The sequence below is a fragment of the Lonchura striata genome, chromosome 18, assembly GCF_050655825.1.
Source record: "Lonchura striata isolate lonStrDom1 chromosome 18, ASM5065582v1, whole genome shotgun sequence".
Taxonomy (NCBI): Eukaryota; Metazoa; Chordata; class Aves; order Passeriformes; family Estrildidae; genus Lonchura; species Lonchura striata.
Genome location: NC_140720.1, coordinates 2,647,169 through 2,668,483, shown reverse-complemented (window position 1 = coordinate 2,668,483; position 21,315 = coordinate 2,647,169). Strand labels below are relative to the sequence as shown.

The following is a 21,315-nucleotide window of genomic DNA, read 5'->3' as shown; positions in this document are numbered from 1 at the left end:
AAGGCAGCACCAGGTGAGCCCCAGGTGCTGCCCTGGCCATCACCACCCCCTTCCATGCAGAACTCATCCCCTGTGTGCCTTCATCCCTCACCTCCCCCAGCTGTGGATTTTGGGGAGAAAGCCATCCCAGGATCACAGAATCATGGAATTAAAGAAAAGACCCTGCACATCACCAGACCCAGCTGTTCCCCCAGCACGGCCAAGGCCACCACTGGTGTCCCCAAGTGCCACACACATCAGCTGAGCTGTTAAACCCCTCCAGGGACGGCGACTCCACCACTGCTGGGCAGCTGTGCCAGGGCTGGGCAGCCTTTCCAGGATGGAATTTTCTCAGTATCCAGCCTAAACCTCCCCTGGTGCAACTTGAGGTGATTTCCTCCTGTCCTGCCACTTGTCACTGGGGAGAAGAGCCCAGCCCAGCTCAAAACCTCCCTGCTGGCCTGGGTGGGCACCAGGAGACACAAAGTGGAGCTCAGCCCCTGTCAGCGCAGGGAATGCAGGATGGATCCCATGGTTCAGGGTCTGCTTCTTCCTCTGCAGCTTTCAAACCCCGCTCCTTATCTGCCTGCTCATTTCAGGGACTGTTTGGTTTCTGAGTCAGCCTCAGGGTGAAGGTTCAGCTCTGCCCTGGGGTGGGAAGCACAAAAACAAATTTCAGGAGCTCCTCCTGCCCTGCTGAGCAGCAGGAAAAGCTCCGGGAGCCTCAGCACCTTGTCCAAGAGCAGGAACTTGGCCTGGGAGCTCAGGATCCAGCCAGGCTCCAGCTCCCCAGGGCTGCAAATCAGGTTTGTTCACCTCCCTCATCCTCCTCGCCTCACTTTTATTTTCTGTAAGGAAAGGAGCCGTGTGATCCAGGCAATAAATCCCTAAAAACCACCCCTTCAACCATTCCCCCACCCCAGCATGTACTTTACACTGAGATTTCATGGCACATCAAGTGATTTTCCATGTGAAATTGAGGAAAGATGAAGCCCTGGCGCTGCTTCCAGGAAAATTCCTTTGCAGGAGGTGGAACTGCCCTGGTCCTGCTCCCACAGCACGCAGGGAAAAGATCCAGTGCACAGACACTTTTATACTTGCACACTTGTGGTTTGCCAATTTTAAAAGCTCACAGATGCTTGCATAAAATCACAGAATGGTCGGGAAGAAGCTCAAAATTCCCCCAGTTCCATGGGCAGGGAATTGTGGCACCTTCCCCAATGCCAGGTTGCTCCAAGCCCCGTCCAGCCTGGCCTGGAGCAGGTCAGGAATGGCTCAAACACCACAAGTGCCCCTTCCCAGTGTCACCCCCATCCTGGTTACTGGGCTAAAGTCCTGCCCAAGGAAAGGGATCAACACCAGACATCCCAAATATTCCCAAATATTCTCTTTCCCAGAGGCCGGGTCAGCCTCAGCAGGCTGAAGACTGAGGAAGGCTCCCAAACTGCTGCAGGAGATCTGAAACAACCCTAAAATGCAAAGCCTGTGGGGATGGAGAGAGCTCCCACCCCACCAGAGCTGGTTCCTGACAGGAATTCCTCCATTTTCCAGCAGAAAACCAAGCACATCCTTCCCTGGCAGCACCTCCAACCAGCACCAGGAGGTTCCAGTTAAACCCTTACCCCCCCTGTTTTTAAATACCTTAAGACAATCCTCATGTGAGACCTCATTAATTCTATTTTAAAACAGCATCAGCCTGCAAATAATTTCAATTTTTACATATTCACAGTGGGCCAGCCCTAAATAAAGTGGGATTTAACGAGGTGGCTGCATTGATCTGGGGTAGGGCTGGAGCTGCAGGGAGATACAGAACTTTATAAAGGTTTTTTAAATTGTATTTTTTTTTTAAATCAGTCACCCACAGAAGCTGGGTGGTCTAAAAGCAGGGCTGGGACTCTGGTGCACATATAAAAACTCCCAATTAATGTTTATGGTTCCATGCAGAAAGCATCAATTCTCTCCTTTTTGTCTGAATCTCCAACCTGGGAGCACATTTCACATGGAAAATCACTTGATGTGCCATGAAATCCCAGCGTAAAGGCCGTGCTGGGGTGGGGGAATGGTTGAAGGGGTGGTTTTTAGGGATTTATTGCCTGGATCACACGGCTCCTTTCCTTACAGAAAATAAAAGTGAGGGGAGGAGGATGAGGGAGGTGAACAAATCTTGAGCTGAGGATGAGGGAGGTGAACAAACCTGATTTTCCTTCCTGGAAAGAAGCCCCAGGGAATCAGAGCCCAGCTGAATATAGAGATAAAACCAGGGATGTGGGTAGAAGTGGGGATGTGCAAAAAGAGGGATGCAAGGCAAAGCAGGGATGTGGGACAAAGCAGGAGGGATTCAGCCAGAGGTGCTGAGCCGGGGTGCAGCTCAGGAGCCTCCCCTGCTCTGGGGCTCCCCAAACCTGCCAGAGCTGAGCTGAAGCACCCCCGGGGCCACCCCAGCCCCCAAAAACCCTGCAGGACCCTCCCAGCTCCCTAATGAACCTCACCCCCCAGGCAGTTAATTAAAAGGTGTTTAATGAGCATCTTCCCCCCTGCTCTGTAGCGGGGCTGGGCTCTACTCCCTTTCTCTGGGATTGGGGAGAGGTGGGACCCCCCTGCCCCAGCTCGGGGGGGTTTCCCTGAGCTGTTCCTGGGCTCGGACAGGGATCAGGGTCCAGCCCCACTCTGGATCTTTGCTCTCCCTGAATTCCTCTGGATCAGGGTCCAGCCCCACTCTGGATCTTTGCTCTGAGTTCCTCTGGATCAGGGTCCAGCCCCACTGGGGATCTTTGCTCTCCCTGAGTTCCTCTGGATCAGGGTCCAGCCCCACTCTGGATCTTTGCTCTGAGTTCCTCTGGATCAGGGTCCAGCCCCACTCTGGATCTTTGCTCTGAACTCCTCTGGATCAGGGTCCAGCCCCACTCTGGATCTTTGCTCTCTCAGCTCCTCTGGATCAGGGTCCAGCCCCACTCTGGATCTTTGCTCTGAACTCCTCTGGATCAGGGTCCAGCCCCACTCTGGATCTTTGCTCTCTCAGCTCCTCTGGATCAGGGTCCAGCCCCACTCTGGATCTTTGCTCTGAACTCCTCTGGATCAGGGTCCAGCCCCACTCTGGATCTTTGCTCTGAGTTCCTCTGGATCAGGGTCCAGCCCCACTCTGGATCTTTGCTCTGAGTTCCTCTGGATCAGGGTCCAGCCCCACTCTGGATCTTTGCTCTCCCTGAGCTGCTCTGGCTCCATCCCCAGCAGAGCCAGAAGCTGGGAGTGTGAAGAGCAAACCCCACCGTGTGCTGTGCCACAATGATTCCCATTCATCCCCACCAAACACAGGATAACATTTTTGCCTGGTTTCAATCTCCCTACATTAATCAAACTTTCATTTTTCTTTTTTGTTTCTTTTTGTTTTTTTTCTTTTTTTTTTTTTCCCTCCCCCAGCCTGAGAGACGCAGCGTGGGAGGCACAGGCTGTCCCATGGAATAATATTTTCCAAGCCCTGCTCAAAGTCTGCCTGTCAGGCCGAAGCTCCTCTGCTGTCTGTTCCACCAGAGCTGGACAGGAAACAATCCGTGGGCACAGCAGATCCAAACAAGGCCAGCATTCCCAGCAAAAGGCAGCATGAATGGGAACCATTGTGCTGTGCTGGAGGAAACATCCCCAGCATCGTCCAGGGGGGGAAATATTTCTGTTTCCATCACTTCCCTGCTCCTTTCCCCTCTGTCCCAACAGAGATTTCATGGAGGGAATCGAGGATGGGGGTGGGATGGTCCATGGGAAACCAAAGCAGGCTGAGCTGGGCACCCCCATGTTAACTCTGCGCCATAATAAAACTCAAAAATAATATAAATATAAATATAAATATAAATATAAATATAAATATAAATAAATATAAATATAAATATAAATATAAATATAAATATAAATATAAATATAAATATAAATATAAATATAAATATAAATATACAGACAGACAGATATAGATAGATAGATAGATAGATATTTTAATTTCTCCCTTCCCAGCATCCATGGAGAGCCAGGATCAGCCCTGGAGCAAACCTGTTAGGCTTGGAAATATAAAGAATTTTTGCAACTTTTGGGGTTGTAAACTAGATTTTAAAATGAAAGACGAGATTTGATCTGAGACCTTAGAAAAAGCTTCTAAACTTAGGCACTAGAAGTGAGAATGTAGATTTGTAGTTTAAAGTATATTTAATACATATATATTTATTATATATAAGATATACTTATCTTTTTTATATATATACATATATATACCTATATATACATATATATACTTATGTTAGGTAAAAGCAAGTTTAAAGTTGCAAAGTTTGAGATACAGAAAAAATGAAAGCAATTACTAAAATAAACAAGAAATTTAGCACACAGTGCTGTAAGTTTGTCATAACATAATTAGCTAAGAAAACTTACACTCTAACATACGAAATATTCTAAAATTAAGTCAAAACCACAAATATCCTTGTTAGTAGCGTTTCATTAGTCAATAAATCCTTAGAAAGTCCTGTAACTAAAAACCTTGTAACCTCTAAATGATGCTCTAAAGGAGCAAGCCGAACTCACCCTTCTCACCCATGTAAAAAATGAGAAAAAACAAACAGCAGCACCAAAACCAACCCAAAAATCCCGCCTCAAACGAGTTCCAAACCCATCCCCAGACCCGAGAGGGGCTCCAGGAGGGACCAGCCCTGCCCAGCAGCTCAGCAGGGACAGGGGAGCTCAGGGGGTCCCCTGGGACAAACCCCCCAAAATCCACCCTCAGCTTCATCCCGAGGCACAGCCCGGCCAAAAACCTTTTCAGCTCCCCAAATTCTCTGTGTCCAATCCAACCTGGATTCTCTGGTGCCCAGAGCAGCTGTGGCTTCACAAATCAGCTCCTTCTGCTCCCCAAATTCCCAGCTGGAGGAATTGAGGGCGTTTCCCTTGGACCTGCCCTGGCCTGGGGAAGAGCAGCCCTCCGGCAGGGCTTTTCCAGGGAAAAAGGCACAGCTGGGAATGCTGCTGGCTCCACCCCGTGAGACCAGGCACAGGAGTGGGATGGGGACATGGATGCAGAGGGGCAGCAGGATGCCCAGGATGGGCACTGCCATGGAATTGCCATCCCAGACACCTCTGCATTCCCAGCACAGGGACAGGAGCTGCCTGGCCTGGAAAAGGAAAATCTCCACGTGCTTTTGTGCAGGGAGAGTGCAGGAAATCCATCCCTGCTCCATCCCCATCCTTCAGTCCCAGTCACACTCACAGGGATTGCTTTGCCTGCAAGCAGCCAGGTTATTCCCTGGAACAGTGAGGCCCATGCTGCCCTGGCCCAGCTTATTTGGGATGGGAGCAGAGGAGCAGCTGTGCCCTGTCCGTGCCAGGAGCACAGGGAAGGTGCCCCAGCATCCTGCAGCACCAATGCCACATCAGCTTCCCAAGATCCAAGCAAAAAATGCAGTGAAAATCCAGGGTTTGGCATTCCCCAGGCTCCATTTTCCAGCCTTAACAACAACTTTGGATCAAATATTTGAAATTATAGCCACAAGGGATCCTAAATTAACCCCACAACTGTGGGATGGGGCACTTGGAGCTGCACCCACACAGAGATATTCCCACTGGAAGAGCATCCCTTCACATCCCAGCTGGAAAACAGCTCAGCCAGAGCAGAACCACAACTGGCAGGCAGAAAAATCAGCCAAGGGTGCAGGGAACATCCATCCCACCTGCTGGAAACACAGAGCTGGGGCTCCTGACAGAGGAGGAGATCACCCAGCCAGGAACTGGCACAGAAATCCAGCTGGTTCCAAGTTCATTGTGCACCAGATTCCCTTTTCCTGCCCAAATCAGCCAGCCAAGGTGCAGGCACTGCTCACCACACACCCTCCTCCTCCAGCTCATTCCCAAACACTTCTCCTGTTAAAAGCAAATTCCCCTGGCACAGGTTTTTTCCAGCAGTTCTCTGTTCCCTCTGCTCACTCCTGAATTCCTGCAATCCTGCCCGAGGAAATTCATTTTATGGCAAATTTCTCCTTGACAGAAAAAAAAAAACCTCAGGAAGCAGCAAGACTCCATAAGAAAATGGATTTGGCTTTTGTGTGCTCGCCTCCAGCACGGGGATGAGCTCCTGCAGACAGCAAAGAGCTCCTGCGGGATTTGGGAGGGGCACACCCAGGATCTGGGAGATTCAGGATCTGGGAGATTCAGGATCTGGGAGATTCAGGATTTGGGTGGGGCAGATTCAGGATTTGGGAGGGGCAGATTTAGAAGATGCAGATTTGGATTTGGGAGGGGCACATTCAGGATTTGAGAGATGCAGATATAGGATTTGGGAGATCTAGAGTCAAGATTTGGGAGATGCAGATTTAGGATTTGGGAGATTCAGGATTTGGGAGGGGCAGATTTAGGAGATGCAGATTTAGAATTTGGTAGGTGCACATTCAGGATTTGGAAGATTCAGGATTTGGGAGATGCAGATTCAGGATTTGGGAGGGGCACATTCAGGATTTGGGAGGTGCACATTCAGGATTTGGGAAATTCAGGATTTGGGAGGGGCACATTCAGGATTTGGGAAATTCAGGATTTGGGAGGGGCACATTCAGGATTTGGGAGATTCAGGATCTGGGAGATTCAGGATTTGGGAGGGGCACATTTAGGATTTGGGAGGCTCCTGCACCCCACTTATCCCTCAGGATCACACTCTGCTGCCACGATGGGGTGGGATGGGAAGGGGATAATCAGCCGCTCGTGCTGATCCTCCGAGGAAGAGCTGCTGATGGGAAAAGGCAGGAAAAGAGACACCAGGGACCCCATTCCCCCTGTGCTCCCGGGATCCCAGCCACGGCTCCCCAGCACCCCAGGCCATGGGGTGAGGGCTCGGGATCACCCCGGGGACCCCTGTGCTGCTGCCACCCTCTGGAGCCACGGAGGGACTTGGCGGAAGGGACACGGCGGGTGTGGCAGCAGCAGGGACCTGGCCTGGTCCCTCTGCTGCTCCATCCAGCCTTGGGAAAGGCACCAGGAAAGGGGAGCAGGGGAGACAGCCCTGGGTGTCCCCTGCATGTCCCCTCTGTGTCCCCTGTCAGTCCCCTCTGTGTCCCCTGCGTGTCTCTTCTGTGTCCCCTCTGTGTCCCCTGAGTGTCCCACAGTGTCCCCTGCATGTCCCCTCTGTGTCCCCTGTCAGTCCCCTCTGTGTCCCCTGCGTGTCTCTTCTGTGTCCCCTGAGTGTCCCACGAGTGTCCCCTGCATGTCCCCTCTGTGTCCCCTGCCTGTCCCCTCTATGTCCCCTGCGTGTCTCTTCTGTGTCCCCTCTGTGTCCCCTGAGTGTCCCACAGTGTCCCCTGGCTGTCCCACGAGTGTCCCCTGCGTGTCCCCTCTGTGTCCCCTCTGTGTCCCCTGTCAGTCCCCTCTGTGTCCCCTGCGTGTCTCTTCTGTGTCCCCTCTGTGTCCCCTGTCAGTCCCCTCTGTGTCCCCTGCGTGTCTCTTCTGTGTCCCCTCTGTGTCCCCTGAGTGTCCCACAGTGTCCCCTGCCTGTCCCCTGGCTGTCCCATGAGTGTCCCCTGCGTGTCCCCTCTGTGTCCCCTGCCTGTCCCCTGCCTGTCCCCTCTGTGTCCCCTGCCTGTCCCCTCTGTGTCCCCTGCATGTCCCCTGAGTATCCCTTGTGTGTCCCCTGTCAGACCCTTGCCTGTCCCCTGCGTGTCTCCTGGGTGTCCCCTGAGTGTCCCCCGCGTGTCCCCTCCCTGTCCCCTGCCTGTCCCCTCTGTGTCCCCTCCCTGTCCCCTGCCTGTCCCCTGCGTGTCCCCTGCCCACGCCCGCCCGTGCCGCTCCCCGCAGCTCCAGCCCCATCTGGTTCCTGTTACCGCAGCCACCCAAGGAGGGAGGGGAGGGGAGGGGAGGGGAGGGGAGGGGAAGGGAGGGGAGGGGAGGGATCCCTCCCCCGCCGTTCGGGGGAGAACACGAGGAGGCAGAGCGGCTTTTTCAAGCCATGGCTGCCCTTCTCGTTACCTTCCTGCCTGGAAGGCGGCCAGGAGCAGCTCCTGCCTTCCCCATTCCCATCGGGAGGGAGCCTCCCCCGCCGGGCACGCCCGCGCTGTCCTGGCGCTGGCTCCTCTCCCGTGCCCGCAGCACTTCGGCCCCAGCTGCTGTTCCCACCCCGCGGCGATTCCCAACATTCCCACCGCTGGAATGCGGGGCAGGAGCAGCAGGGTCCCACAGCAGCGAGGGATGCTCCTGCCTGGGCTGGGAACAGCTCAGCCCCACCGAACACCCCAAAAGGGGCACCTGCCACCATCCCAGCCAAACCCCATTCCAGGGATGGGGCAGCCGCATTCCCTGGGAATTCCCTGGGAATTCCATCCCAGCCCCCCACAGGGAACAATTCCTTCCCAGTAGCCAACCAACCCTGCCCTCTGGCAGTGGGGAGCCGTTCCCGTTCCTAATCCCGTTCCCGTTCCCAATCCCGTTCCCGTTCCCGTTCCCATTCCCAGGCACAGCCTCTCCGTGGGTTCTCCCCACGTACGAAAATCCCGGCCAGGGGCTCCGATCCCGCCGCGGCTCCCGGAGGATCCCGGAGGAGCCCGGGCGCAGGAACGGAGCCTGCACACCCGGTGGCAGCAAAGAAACGCGCAGGAGAATCCCGGGAAGGGCCGGGATGGAGAATCCCGGGATGCTGGATGAGCTGGGTGATGGGCAGGGATGAGAATCCTGGGATCCTGGAGGATGGACAGGATAGGAGAATCCCAGGATTCTGGGAGATGGGCAGGATGGAGAATCCTGGGATCCTGGAGGATGGGCAAGAATGAGAATCCCGGGATGCTGGATGAGCTGGGTGATGGGCAGGAATGAGAATCCTGGGATCCTGGAGGATGGACAGGATAGGAGAATCCCAGGATTCTGGGAGATTGGCAGGATGGGGAATCCAGGATCCTGGAGGATGGACAGGATGGGGAATCCCAGGATTCTGGATGATGGGCAGGATGGAGAATCCCGGGAACCTGGAGGATGGACAGGATAGGGAATCCCAGGATTCTGGGAGATTGGCAGGATGGGGAATCCAGGATCCTGGAGGATGGACAGGATGGGGAATCCCAGGATTCTGGCAGATGGGTGGGATGGGGAATCCCGGGATTCTAGGGGGTTGGGTGGGATGGAGAATCCCAGGACCCTCCCGAGCCCATGGATTCCCGGGCTGGCTGAGCTGATCCAGCACATCCAAGCTCCAGGCGTGTTCCAAGATGGGATTCCCTTCTCCCTAATTCTCATTTCTGGGGTTTCAGCAATTCCCAGGAGTGCCCCTGGCTGGGAGCACCCTTGTGGGGCTGCTCCTGCTCTGCTCACAGCCCCGGGACAGCCCTTGGCATCCCTGCGGAGCCAGGAACGGATCCAAGCGGGATTTGGGGAAGGAATTGCTCCTGCGAGGGTGGAGGCCCAGCTCTGCAGGACCAGCCTGCCCCAGAGGCTCGGTCCCACCCGGGGAAGGAAAGGCGGGATGGAGCAGGGAAACTGAGGCACGGAGCTGCTCCATTAAAAGGAATGGATGTGAGGGGGATCCTGACCCAGAGCTGTGTCCAAGGAGCAATTTTCCCTCTGGATGTGTCCAGAGCCAGCACTACCCATCACATTCAATAAAATATTATATATTTCTATAAATTCTATAAATATAAACTCTATAAATTATAGAAATAGATAATATTGTCTATTTCTATAAATTCTATAAATATAAATGCTATAAATTATATAAATATATATTATATATTTTTATATATAAATATATAAAAATATATATATTATATATAATATATATAATATATATTATATAATATAAATATATATTATATATTTATATAATATTATTATATATTATAGAAATATATATAATACATATATAACATATCCTGAACCAGGACAAATATATATAATAATAGATAAGAACATAATATATTATAATATAATATATACCAATATAATACAGTACAGTATAATAATATTATAATAGTATAATATTATAATAATATAATATAATACAATATTTATAAATACGATAGAATATAAATTCAATATAATTTATATTCTATAAAATAGAATATAAATTCTATATGATTTAATATCATGGAAATTCCATATGATTTATATTCTATAAAATTTATGATATAATTTCTATTCTATAGAATTTATAATAGAATTTATATTCTATAGAATTTATAATAGAATTTCTAGTTAATGTAATTTATAATAGAATTTATATTCTATATAAACATAATCTATCTAAAAAGATCTCTATTCCAGCTCTTTTTCAAGCCTCCAGAACACCAAGGGACGACCTCCAACCCTCCTGGAGATTCCGGAACCATTTCCCGGAGCTGACACTGATGGCAGGCAGCGACTCTGCCCCTTCCCAGCTGATCCCTTCGCTTTGGGATTTCCCTGCTCCACCCTCATCCCCGTGACTGATGCCCTTGGAAAAGCCCCAGCTGCTCCTGCCTGCTCAGCTCCCCCAGCATTGAGGGAGAAAAAAAATCTCCTTTTGTTCCTGAGCCTCTGCTGGGTGTATGAGGAGCTTTTGATCCCCAAAGGTTAGGGGAACGCAGGGAGTAAAGCTGCAGAATCCTGCTTTTCTCCCTGTGGCATCTGTGGCAGCCAGGGAATTGGGAATGGGAGCTTTGGGATGGGTCTTTGTGGGGCACGGCTTGTGCCGGGCCACAGAAGGGGCTGGGCAGCCTGGATGGACCCAAAATTATCCTGGATGGGCCCAAAATCAGCTTGGATGGATCTAAAATCAACCTGGACAGGTCCAAAATCAGCCTGGCTGGACCCAAAATCAGCTTGGATGGGCCCAAAATCATCCTGCAGAGTTCCAAAATCAGCCTGGATGGACCCAATATCAGTCTGGATGGATCCAAAATGAGCCTGAAGGGACTCGAAATCAGCCTGGACAGGCCCAAAATCAGCTGGGAGGATGATCAGCCTGGATGGATCTAAAATCAACCTGGACAGGTCCAAAATCAACCCAGATGGACCCAAAATCAACCCAGATGGACCCAAAATCAGCCTGGATGGACCCAAAATCAGCCCGGAGGGACCTGAAATCAGCCTGGATGGATCCAAAACGAGCCTGGATGGATCCAAAACCAGCCTGGATGGATCCAAAACCAACCTGGACGGATCCAAAACCAGCTGTCCGACCCCACAGATCCTTCAGCAGGAATCATGGCAAGGTTTGGGTTGGAAGGGACCTCAAAGATCAAGCCAGGGCCACCTTCCACTATCCCAGGCTGGAGCAGCCTGGCCTGGGGCACTTCCCGGATCCAGGTGCCTCCCCACCCTCACCGGGAGGAATTTCTCCCTAAACTGCAGCCGTTCTCCTCAGGAACAAGGTGCCAGGGCCAGAGCAGCAGGGGCACAGGGCAGGGAGCAGCAGAGCACGGGGAGAGCCCGGCACGTTTGAGAGGTGCCAGCAGCTCTCGAAAGGCTCGGCAGCTCCTCCAGCCCCGCTCCGGGTTTGGGATGCCTTCCTCCTCTGCAGGTTTGTGATCCCTTCTTCCTCCTCTCCAAATCTGTTATCCCTTCTAGCTCCTCTCCAGGCTTGTGATCCCTACCTCCCTCCTCTCCAGGTCTGTTATCCCTTCCTCCTCCTCGCCATGTTTGTGATCCCTTCCTCCTCCTCTCCAGGTTTGTGATCCCTTCCTCCTCTCCAGGTTTGTTATCCCTTCCTCTCTCCTCTCCATGTTTGTGATCCCTTCCTCCTCCTCTCCAGGTTTGTTACTCATTCCTCCCTTCTCCCCAGCTCCTCTCCAGGTTTGTGATCCTTTCCAGCTCCGTTCCAGGTTTGTGATCCTTTCAAGTTCCGTTCCAGGTTTGTGATCCTTTCCTCCCATCTCTCCAGGTTTGTTTTTCCTTCCTCCTTCCTCTCCAGGTCTGTTATCCCTTCCTCCTTCCTCTCCAGGTCTGTTACCCCTTCCAGCTCCTCTCCAGGTCTGTTATCCCTTCCAGCTCCTCTCCAGGTCTGTTTTCCCTTCCAGCTCCATTCCAGGTTTGTTTTCCCTTCCTCCTCCTCTCCACCCAGCCCAGCTCTGCCGGGGTGGACGCTGCCAGCCGTGCTGTGCCCCCGCTGGGAGGAGCAGGACAGTCCCCAGTGCCCAAAATCCCAGAGTCTGGAGGAGCTGCATGATTGATGCCCCCAAGAGGCAGCAGTGCCAGGAAGGGTTTTCCTGGGAGCTCTGCCAGGAGCAGGAATGCCAGGACTCGGGGGTAGCAGGATGCCAAGAGGACCAGGAGCCTTCCCTGCCACCAATTCCAGCGTCCCTGCCTGGCAGGGATGGCACACAAAGCCACCAGATGCTTCCCAGCAGCTGCTCCCACCATGGGATGCTGCTTTTAGGGAAAATCCCAGCATTTCCCTGTGCCAGGGATCCTGTCTGGAAGCAGCTCTCAGGTGGGACAGCAGCAGGAGGAGGAGGAGGAGGAGATGAAGGAATCTTGCAGGGAGCCACGGAGACACCAGGCAGGGGCACTGGGAAGAGGAGGGTGGAGATTCCACCATTCCTGCTGCCAGCTCCAAGAAAAGGGATTTACCAGGCTGAGGTTTCCCTCATCTCCCCCTGATTTACACATCCCCAGCTCCCAGCCTTATCCCCTTTCTCCTGTCCTCTCCTCTGGAACTCCCCACAGCAAAGCAGCTGCCAGTGCTGAGCTGAGCATCCCCAGGGATGCTTAACAGGGAGAAGGGAGCAGGATGAACACCCCAAAATCCCTGGCTGCACTCCTGAGAGGCAGCAGCACCCACTGGGACACTCAGCTGCCTCTCCCCAGCTCCAGTGATCCCAGAGAGCCAAAAACCACGGAGCCACTGCGGGACCATCAGCACCAGAAACCTTTTCTCACATCTGGCCAGCACAGCGTGAGGAAAACGCAGCAGCACCAGGAATTTCTTCCACTCCCTTTGCCACCCTTGTGCTTCCAGGCAGGTTTCATCAATCCATGGATCTCCAACCCCCCCCAGCACGGGACAAGGTGGGACAGCCAAGCTCCAAGAGGCAAAGGAACACACAAAAAGCAGGACTGGGCCTTACCTGGCACTTTGGAACGTGGCAGACTCGGATTTCCCAATGGCCCCGAATCCAACTCCCACTGCCAGGCCCTCTGAAACAGCAGGGAAAAACCAGTAAGGACCAGTAAGGTGCAGCCCTGAGCCCACCAGCCCTCCTGCTGTGCTTCTGGGGGGAACAGGAGCCCAGCCCAGGGGGATCCTGGATTTGAATCCAGGAGAATTCAATCCAGCGCTGCCCAGGGATTCCCACTATGGACCCAAGCTGCTCTCCAGCACGGGGAGAAGGTTCTGGATTGATGAAGGGGAAAAGATCCCAATCCCCAGCAGCTGGAACGGGATTTCACCAAGGAGCCAAGCAGGGCAAAACAGCAAAGCTGCTCCAAAAGGCTCAGCCAAGCTTGGGGCATTCCAGAAGAACCAAAGCCCAGCTTCTCCCAGGAATCCCCCAGGAGCTGGGCTACACCAGGACCAGGCTCCCAGCAGTGCCCCCTCCCCTCTCTCTGTGCCCCAAAACCAGCACAACACCTGTGGGGACAGGCTCCAAAGCACAAGGAAAGCCAAATTCCATGAGAAAATTCCTGCCTTGCAGATTATTGTACATTACGGCTAATCCCATAATTTTAAATACAGTTAATCCCATAAACCACAAGGATAACAGCTGAAAAGCCTTCCCAGGGAAAAAAACAAAACAAAACAAAACAAACCCTGATTTCCAGAAAGCACCAAAGCCTCAATATTTTATCCCCCTTGGTTTAAAATCCCCATTTTTGGGGTTTTTCCAGCCTGGTGGCCTCGCTGCCCTCCCAGCAAGGGCTGGGGGGAATGTTCAGAGGACAGAACCAAAACTGGAGGGATTTTAGAGCCTCCAAGGAGGGGCTCAGGTGAGCATTCCAACAGGTGGGAAACTGGAGGAGGAGTCTCAGAGCTCTCAGGAGGGCACCATGTGCGTGTTTGTGGCCCTGAGAGTTCCCAGTTGCCTTGGAAACACCAGGAAAAGCAGAACTCCCCGGGATAATCACGACATCCCCATCCCTGAGTCCTCAACCAGAACACTTGGCAGCTCCTCAGAGCCTGGAGCCCAGGGCAGGGGCAAAACCAGAGCAGAACCAGCCCTAAAACGGGGCTGGAGGGCAAGGAGATCCCAAAAATCCCCAAAAAATTGGCCCAAAAATCCCGCCGTGGGTTCCAGCTCCGGGAGGGGCACGGGTGGCACGTGCCACACCTGGGGGTCACACGTCCTGCCAGGTGCTCCCACTGTCCCCAGATGTGCCAGGCAGGAGCCAAAGCAGGGGCTGAGCCCTGCAGGGTGGGGGTGCCCTGGGGGGCTCAGCAGAACTGGGGCACAACCCTGGAAAATGGAATTTCCTGCCTGGGCTCCATCCGGCCACAGAGCCCCACCAATCCAGGCCGGGCACTGCTCCTCCCAAAAATCCCTCTGGAAGCGTGGCTCGCCCAGGGAGCAGCACGCAAAGGGAAAAAGCCCTTTTTTAGCAATTCCCCTTCCAAATGGCTGATGTGAGGAGCAGAAATAGCTCTGGCAGAGGGGCGAGGCCACGGCGAGTCCCTGCTGTGGAGGGAAACCCACAATTGCCGGGAGCAGATCCCAAACCCGGGAGCAGATCCCAGATCTGGGAGCAGATCCCAAACCCGGGAGCAGATCCCAAACCCAGGAGCAGATCCCAAACCCGGGAGCAGATCCCAAACCCGGGAGCAGATCCCAAACCCGGGAGCAGATCCCAAACCTGGGAGCAGATCCCAAACCCAGGAACAGATCCCAAACCCGGGAGCAGATCCCAAACCCGGGAGCAGATCCCAAACCCAGGAGCAGATCCCAAACCCGGGAGCAGATCCCAAACCCGGGAGCAGATCCCAGATCTGGGAGCAGATCCCAAATCTGGGAGCAGATCCCAAACCCAGGAACAGATCCCAAACCCGGGAGCAGATCCCAAACCCGGGAGCAGATCCCAGACCCGGGAGCAGATCCCAGATCCAGGAGCAGATCCCAAACCTGGGAGCAGATCCCAAACCCGGGAGCAGATCCCAGATCCAGGAGCAGATCCCAAACCTGGGAGCAGATCCCAAACCCGGGAGCAGATCCCAAACCCGGGAGCAGATCCCAGATCTGGGAGCAGATCCCAAACGCAGGAACAGATCCCAAACCTGGGAGCAGATCCCAAACCCGGGAGCAGATCCCAGATCTGGGAGCAGATCCCAAATACGGGAGCAGATCCCAAATCTGGGAGCAGATCCCAAACCCGGGAGCAGATCCCAGATCTGGGAGCAGATCCCAGATCTGGGAGCAGATCCCAAACCCAGGAACAGATCCCAAACCCGGGAGCAGATCCCAAACCCAGGAACAGATCCCAAACCTGGGAGCAGATCCCAAACCCGGGAGCAGATCCCAGATCTGGGAGCAGATCCCAAATCTGGGAGCAGATCCCAAACCCAGGAACAGATCCCAAACCCGGGAGCAGATCCCAGATCCAGGTGCTGATCCCAAACCCAGGAGCAGATCCCAGACCCGGGAGCAGATCCCAAACCCAGGAGCAGATCCCAGATCCCCGCCACGGGAGGCAGCAGATGGTGCTGGGGAAGGGCTGAGCTGCTCGGGGAGGAGCTGCAGCGTGGGGGGACAGCTCGGGGGGAGGAGGAGGAGGAGGAGGAGGAGGGGACACGGCAGCTGGGCCAGGTCCCCATGGCTGGGATGGAGCCGGATCCCAAATGAGCCAAGGATGGTCCCAGAGCGGCCAAGGAGCCACCCGAGCAGGTGTGGGGGCAGCAGGGGGACCCAGGGACAGCAGGGACAGCCCAGCAGCTGGGAGGGGAGGGGAGCTCGGATCCCATGGAGCAGGGATTGTGGGATGGAGCAGGGATTGTGGAATGGAGCAGGGAGTGTGGAATGGAGCAGGGAGTGTGGGATGGAGCAGGGACTGTGGGATGGAGCAGGGAGTGTGGGATGGAGCAGGGATTGTGGGATGGAGCAGAGATTGGGGGATGGAGCAGGGATTGTGGGATGGAGCAGGGACTGTGGGATGGAGCAGGGACTGTGGGATGGAGCAGGGAGTGTGGGATGGAGCAGGGAGTGTGGAATGGAGCAGGGATTATGGGATGGAGCAGGGACTGTGGGATGGAGCAGGGAGTGTGGGATGGAGCAGGGACTGTGGGATGCTTTCAACCCAGTGCTGTGGTTTATTCTAAATATTTCATTTCCATCCTCCCACTGCTGCAGGCTCGGACAGCAGCTGGAGAACCAAAGAGCCCTGGGGAGTTTCTGGCTCTTGGCACCATCCTGGGCAGAGGAGTCCTAAAACCCTGGAACAATTTGTGTTGGAAGGATCTCCAAGCTCATCCAGTGCCACCCCTGCCATGGCAGGGACACCTTCCACTGTCCCAGGGGCTCCAAACCCTGTCCAACCTGGCCTCTGACACTTCCAGGGATCCAGGGGCCTCCCCACCCTCCCAGGCAGGAATTCCTTCCCAATATCTCCCCTAAATCCCGAGCCAGTGAAGAAGAAGGCAGGAATGGAAGGAAAAGCAGGATTTGTCAAAAATCTTCTTCCTACAAAACCCCCAGCTGTGCCTGAGGGGTTTTCAGGGCTCAGCAGAGGACAGTGCCTGCAGAACTCAGGGAAAACCAGCAGGAATTCAGGATTTAACAGCAGGAAATGCCTCTTTTTGGTGAGAAAAAGGGAATTTAGCATGCTGAGAACCCCCTTTGCATGAGCGGGACTGTGGCTACCAACACGGACACCCCGAGCTGATCCCAAAAAATCCATCCCTGTGATGAAACCGAGCCCAAAGACTTCCCAAATCCTGCAGGATCTGCACATCCCACAGCACTGGGACCCCCAGGTCCTGCCAGAGGGGCTCTGCAGCCCAGTCTCCTGCCTCGGCACAGGGAGGGAAGGTTTCTCCAGCTGCCGAGGTCTCATCCATTATTCATCCTGCTCTTGGAAGAGCTGTTAAGTTCCTAGTGGGAAATTAATCTTGCCATAATGAGGTTTGGATTTCTCCAAGAGTTTAAGCACTGCCACTCAGAGCTTTTTCCCTGCAGCCTGAAGCCCAGGGCCCTCCAGGAAACATCATTTTGCCATTATTGCTCAAGGATTAAGCAGATTTCCAAGGATTTGCCAGGTTTGTAGGTTCCCCCGCCGCCTGAGGGTTTGCGGGCATTCAGGTGGAATTTGGGAGGCGGGAGGAAATCCTGCTTATTCCTAATCCTGGTTTAACCCCCACAGGAGCCAGCCCATCCTCATCCCACCCTTTCCTCTTTTCTCCTCCTCCCACAAAAGCAAATCCTCATTTCAATCCTCAGTTCAGTTCCATGGAGCTGCAGCAGCTGAGCAGGAGCTGACAACTCAACCTCCACGTGAATTTAAAGAATTCCACCTGATTTGAAAGAACTCCATCTGGTTTTAAAGAACTCCACCTGATTTGAAAGAACTCCACCCGATTTTAAAAAATTCCAACTGGTTTTAAAGAACTCCACCTGATTTTAAAGAATTCCACCCAATTTTAAAGAGCTCCACCTGATTTTAAAGAATTCCTCCTGATTTTAAAGCATTACACCCGGTTTTCAAAAATTCCACCTGATTTGAAAGAATTCCACCTGGTTTTAAAAATTACACCTGGTTTTAAAGAATTCCACCTGATTTTAAGGCGTTCCATCTGATTTGAAAGATCTCCACCTGATTTTAAAGAATTCCACCCAATTTTAAAGAATTCCACCTGATTTGAAATAACTCCACCTGGTTTGAAAGAATTCCACCCAATTTTAAAGAATTCCACCTGGTTTTAAAGCATTCAAGCAACTGTCCAACATCCCAGAACTCCTCCATCCTGGAAATACTTCTCTGGAAGCAGAAAATTCTTTCCCAAATTACCCAAGCTGGACTGAGCTAAAAGCAGGGACTGACCCTGCTGGAACTGAGCTCTCCTGACCCCACAGCACCTGAATCCATCAGAGATATTTAAAGTTTCATTCCCAGCACGTAAATGCTTTCTCAGGCCACTGCTTTAATGTGACAGACCTGAGATCTGATGGGGACAAGGCAGGAAAGCAGCTCCCACATGCATATTTCAGTGGAATATTTCATTCCAGCTGGTGAAAATCCTGGATTTAATTGCCTTTTGTCACCTTTGTGCCTGCTGCTGCTGACAAAACACCGATGTGTTATCAGTGCCTGTCACTGGCTGCCTCCAAATGAGTTTTTGACAGATGAGCTGGTGACAGGGGGACATCAGAGACCCACCCTGTCCCTTCCTTACCAGCCTGAGGCTGGCAGGAAAGCTTCCCAGCCTGGAAAACGTGGAATTTCCTTCAGCTGCTCCCAGTGCAGAGCCTCCAGCTGCCTGGGAGGAGTGGGGAGAGCCCTGAGGAGCAGAGCCAAAACCAGCCTGAGAGCAGCAGCCAAGCCTGGGGGTGTCACCTGAGCCCTGGGGTGTCACCTGGAGCCCTCACTGAGAGCAGCACTGAAACCTGGGGGTGTCACCCGCATCCTTCACCTGAGAATGTCACCTGAGCCCTGGGGGTGTCACCTGGAGCCCTCACTGAGAGCAGCACCCAGACCTGGGGGTGTCATCTGCATCCTTCTCCTGAGAATGTCACCTGAACCCTGGGGGTGTCACCTGTGTCCTACACTGAGAACAGCACTGAAACCTGGAGGTTTCACCTGAGAATGTCACCTGAACCCTGGGGATGTCACCTGGAGCCATGGGGGTGTCACCTGGAGCCCTCACTGAGAGCAGCACCCAGACCTGAGGGTGTCACCTGCATCTTTCACCTGAGAATGTCACCTGTGTCCTTCACCTGAGGGCATCACCCAGACCTGATAATGTCATCAGAGCCCCAGGGATGTCACCTGTGTCCCTCACTGAGAGTAGCACCCAAACCTGGGGGTGTCACCTGAGCTCTGGGGGTGTCACCTGTGTCCCTCACCGAGAGCAACACCCAGAGCTGGTGGTGGCACCTGGATCTTTCACCTGAGAATGTCACCTGTGTCCTTCACCTGAGGGCATCACCCAGACCTGAGAATGTCATCTGAGCCCTGGGGGTGTCACCTGAGCCCCGGGGATGTCACCCGTGTCCCTCACCGAGAGCAGCAGCCATGGCTGGGGATGTCACCTGCATCTCTCCCCTGTGAATGTCACCTGTGTCCTTCACCTGAGGGCATCCCACATGGCTGGGGATGTCACCTGGGGACGTCCCAGCCCTGCTGGGGATGTGACAATTAACGGGACGTTAACGAGTCAGTGCCGTGGGACGTTCTGGAACGTTCTGGATGGAGAACGCTCCCGGCTCTGTCTCCATCCCCTCGGACCTCTCTCCTCCCCCTGCTCAGGGGCCATCCCCGCTCATCCCTGACTCCCTCTGGAATTCCCCCGGAGCTGCCACGGGAGCCAATCCCAGAAAATCCGGATTTTCTCCCCAGAGCAGAAAATCCATGGACGTTGCGATGTGCACCTTTCCACCCCTCTGAGGCAGCCCCAGGGCCAGCACCCTGCTCCAGTGCCCTGAAATTCCACTGAATTGCTGCCCACGAGCTCCCTGTCCCCACCAACACCCCATTCCTGCATCTTCCTTGGGATGCAACACCTTTTCCTCCTTTTCCTTACTAAAAAGGAGCCCTTCCAGTGGGAATGGGGGGTGTTCCAAGTGCCCAGGAGCAGCCAGGAATAGGCAGGGCAGGAGGGATGTTGGAATTCCAGGAAGAGGCATCACCCAGACGAGGCACAGATTAATGGGTGCAGCTAAACCGGCTCCTGCTCTCACGCTCTGCTGAGCCCCGGCGGGTTCCCAAATCCTCATTAAAATCAACAATTGGAAAACAGCCTCAATTTCAACAGCCCCACGAAAATAAAAAAAAAAAACAAAACAAACCCATCACTCCAAATGAATGTTCCCAGCCCTGTAATGGATCTGGGAGCATATTCATACAAATAATCAGCGCCGTTCATAATTGAGATGCAATCTGGCGCTCATTGCCCTTCCCTCGGGAGGCCGAGGGCCTGTCCCAGGAGGGTGAATCCAATCAATTTTTGCTAATGACAAAGCAAGCAGCCTGGAAATCACCTCCTTTCCCAGGAACTGCAATCTGGCAGCCCAGCACGGAGCCCCAGCGCTGCTGCCATGAGCAGCCCCCTCCCTTCTCCCCAGCCCCCTCCTGCCAGGGGCTGCTCCAGCTCGGCACAGGGGGTGGCCGGGCTCTGCCGGACCCTCCTGGGGCTGCTCAGAGCTTCCAAAAGCTGCAGCGCCCGGAACTGCAGCTGGGAACAGCAGGGATGCACCAGCACCGCTGAGGGAGCTCGGCTGGGAGGTGGCAAAGCCCAGGGGTGAGGCACAAAGCCCACAAATCAGGCACAAACCCCACAAATCAGGCACAAACCCCACAAATCAGGCACAAACCCCTCAGGTGCTGAGGGAGCTCGGCTGGGAGGTGGCAAAGCCCAGGGGTGAGGCACAAAGCCCATGGGTCAGGTAAAAACCCCACAGGTGAGATAAAAACCCCATGGTCAGGCACAAAACCCCCTGGGAGCTGAGGGAGCTCACCTGGGAGGTGTCAAAGCCCAGGGGTGAGACACAAACCCTATGGGTCAGATTAAAACCCCACAGAACAAGTACAAACCCCATGGGTCAAGCACAAACCCCACAGATCAGGCACAAACCCCATGGGTCAGGTAAAAACCCCACAGAACAAGTACAAACCCAATGGATCAGGCACAAACTCCATGGATCAAGTACAAACCCCACAGATCAGGCACAAACCCCTCAGGTGCTAAGGGAGCTCACCTGGGAGGTGTCAAAGCCCAGGGGTGAGGCACAAACCCCATGCGTCAGATAAAACCCCACAGGTCAGGCACAAACCCCACAAATGAGGCACAAACCCCATGGGTCAGGCACAAACCCCCAGATCAGGCACAAACTCGATGGGTCAGATAAAAACCCCACAGAACAGGCACAAACCCCATGGGTACCCCATGGGTGAGGTACAAACCCCAGGAGTGAGGCACAAACCCCACAGATCAGGCACAAACCCCACAAATGAGATACGAACCCCAAAATGAGGCACAAACTCCATGGATCAGGCACAAACCCCACAAATGAGATACGAACCCCAAAATGAGACACAAACCCCACAAATGAGGCACAAACTCCATGGATCAGGCACAAACCCCACAAATGAGATACAAACCCCACAGATCAAATACAAACCCCACAAATCAGGCACAAACCCCAAAATGAGGCTGGAGGGGTGTGGAATGTTCCTCCTGTGCAATGTTCAGCATCCCTTATTTCCCCATTTTCCCTCTCTTTCACC

The 21,315-nt window shown here is 53.6% G+C and overlaps 1 protein-coding gene across 4 annotated transcripts in view; it reads right to left on the bottom strand.

The window, feature by feature from the left end:
- The window catches only part of SLC39A11 (solute carrier family 39 member 11), a 91,949-nt gene that overhangs the window by 11,387 nt on the left and 59,247 nt on the right, over positions 1 to 21,315 (bottom strand). For all 4 annotated transcript variants that reach the window (XM_077787397.2, XM_085556633.1, XM_085556634.1 and 1 more), the window contains one exon: positions 13,020 to 13,089. In XM_077787397.2, the coding sequence (XP_077643523.1) occupies positions 13,020 to 13,089 (70 nt within the window). The remainder of the gene's footprint in view (positions 1 to 13,019; positions 13,090 to 21,315) is intronic.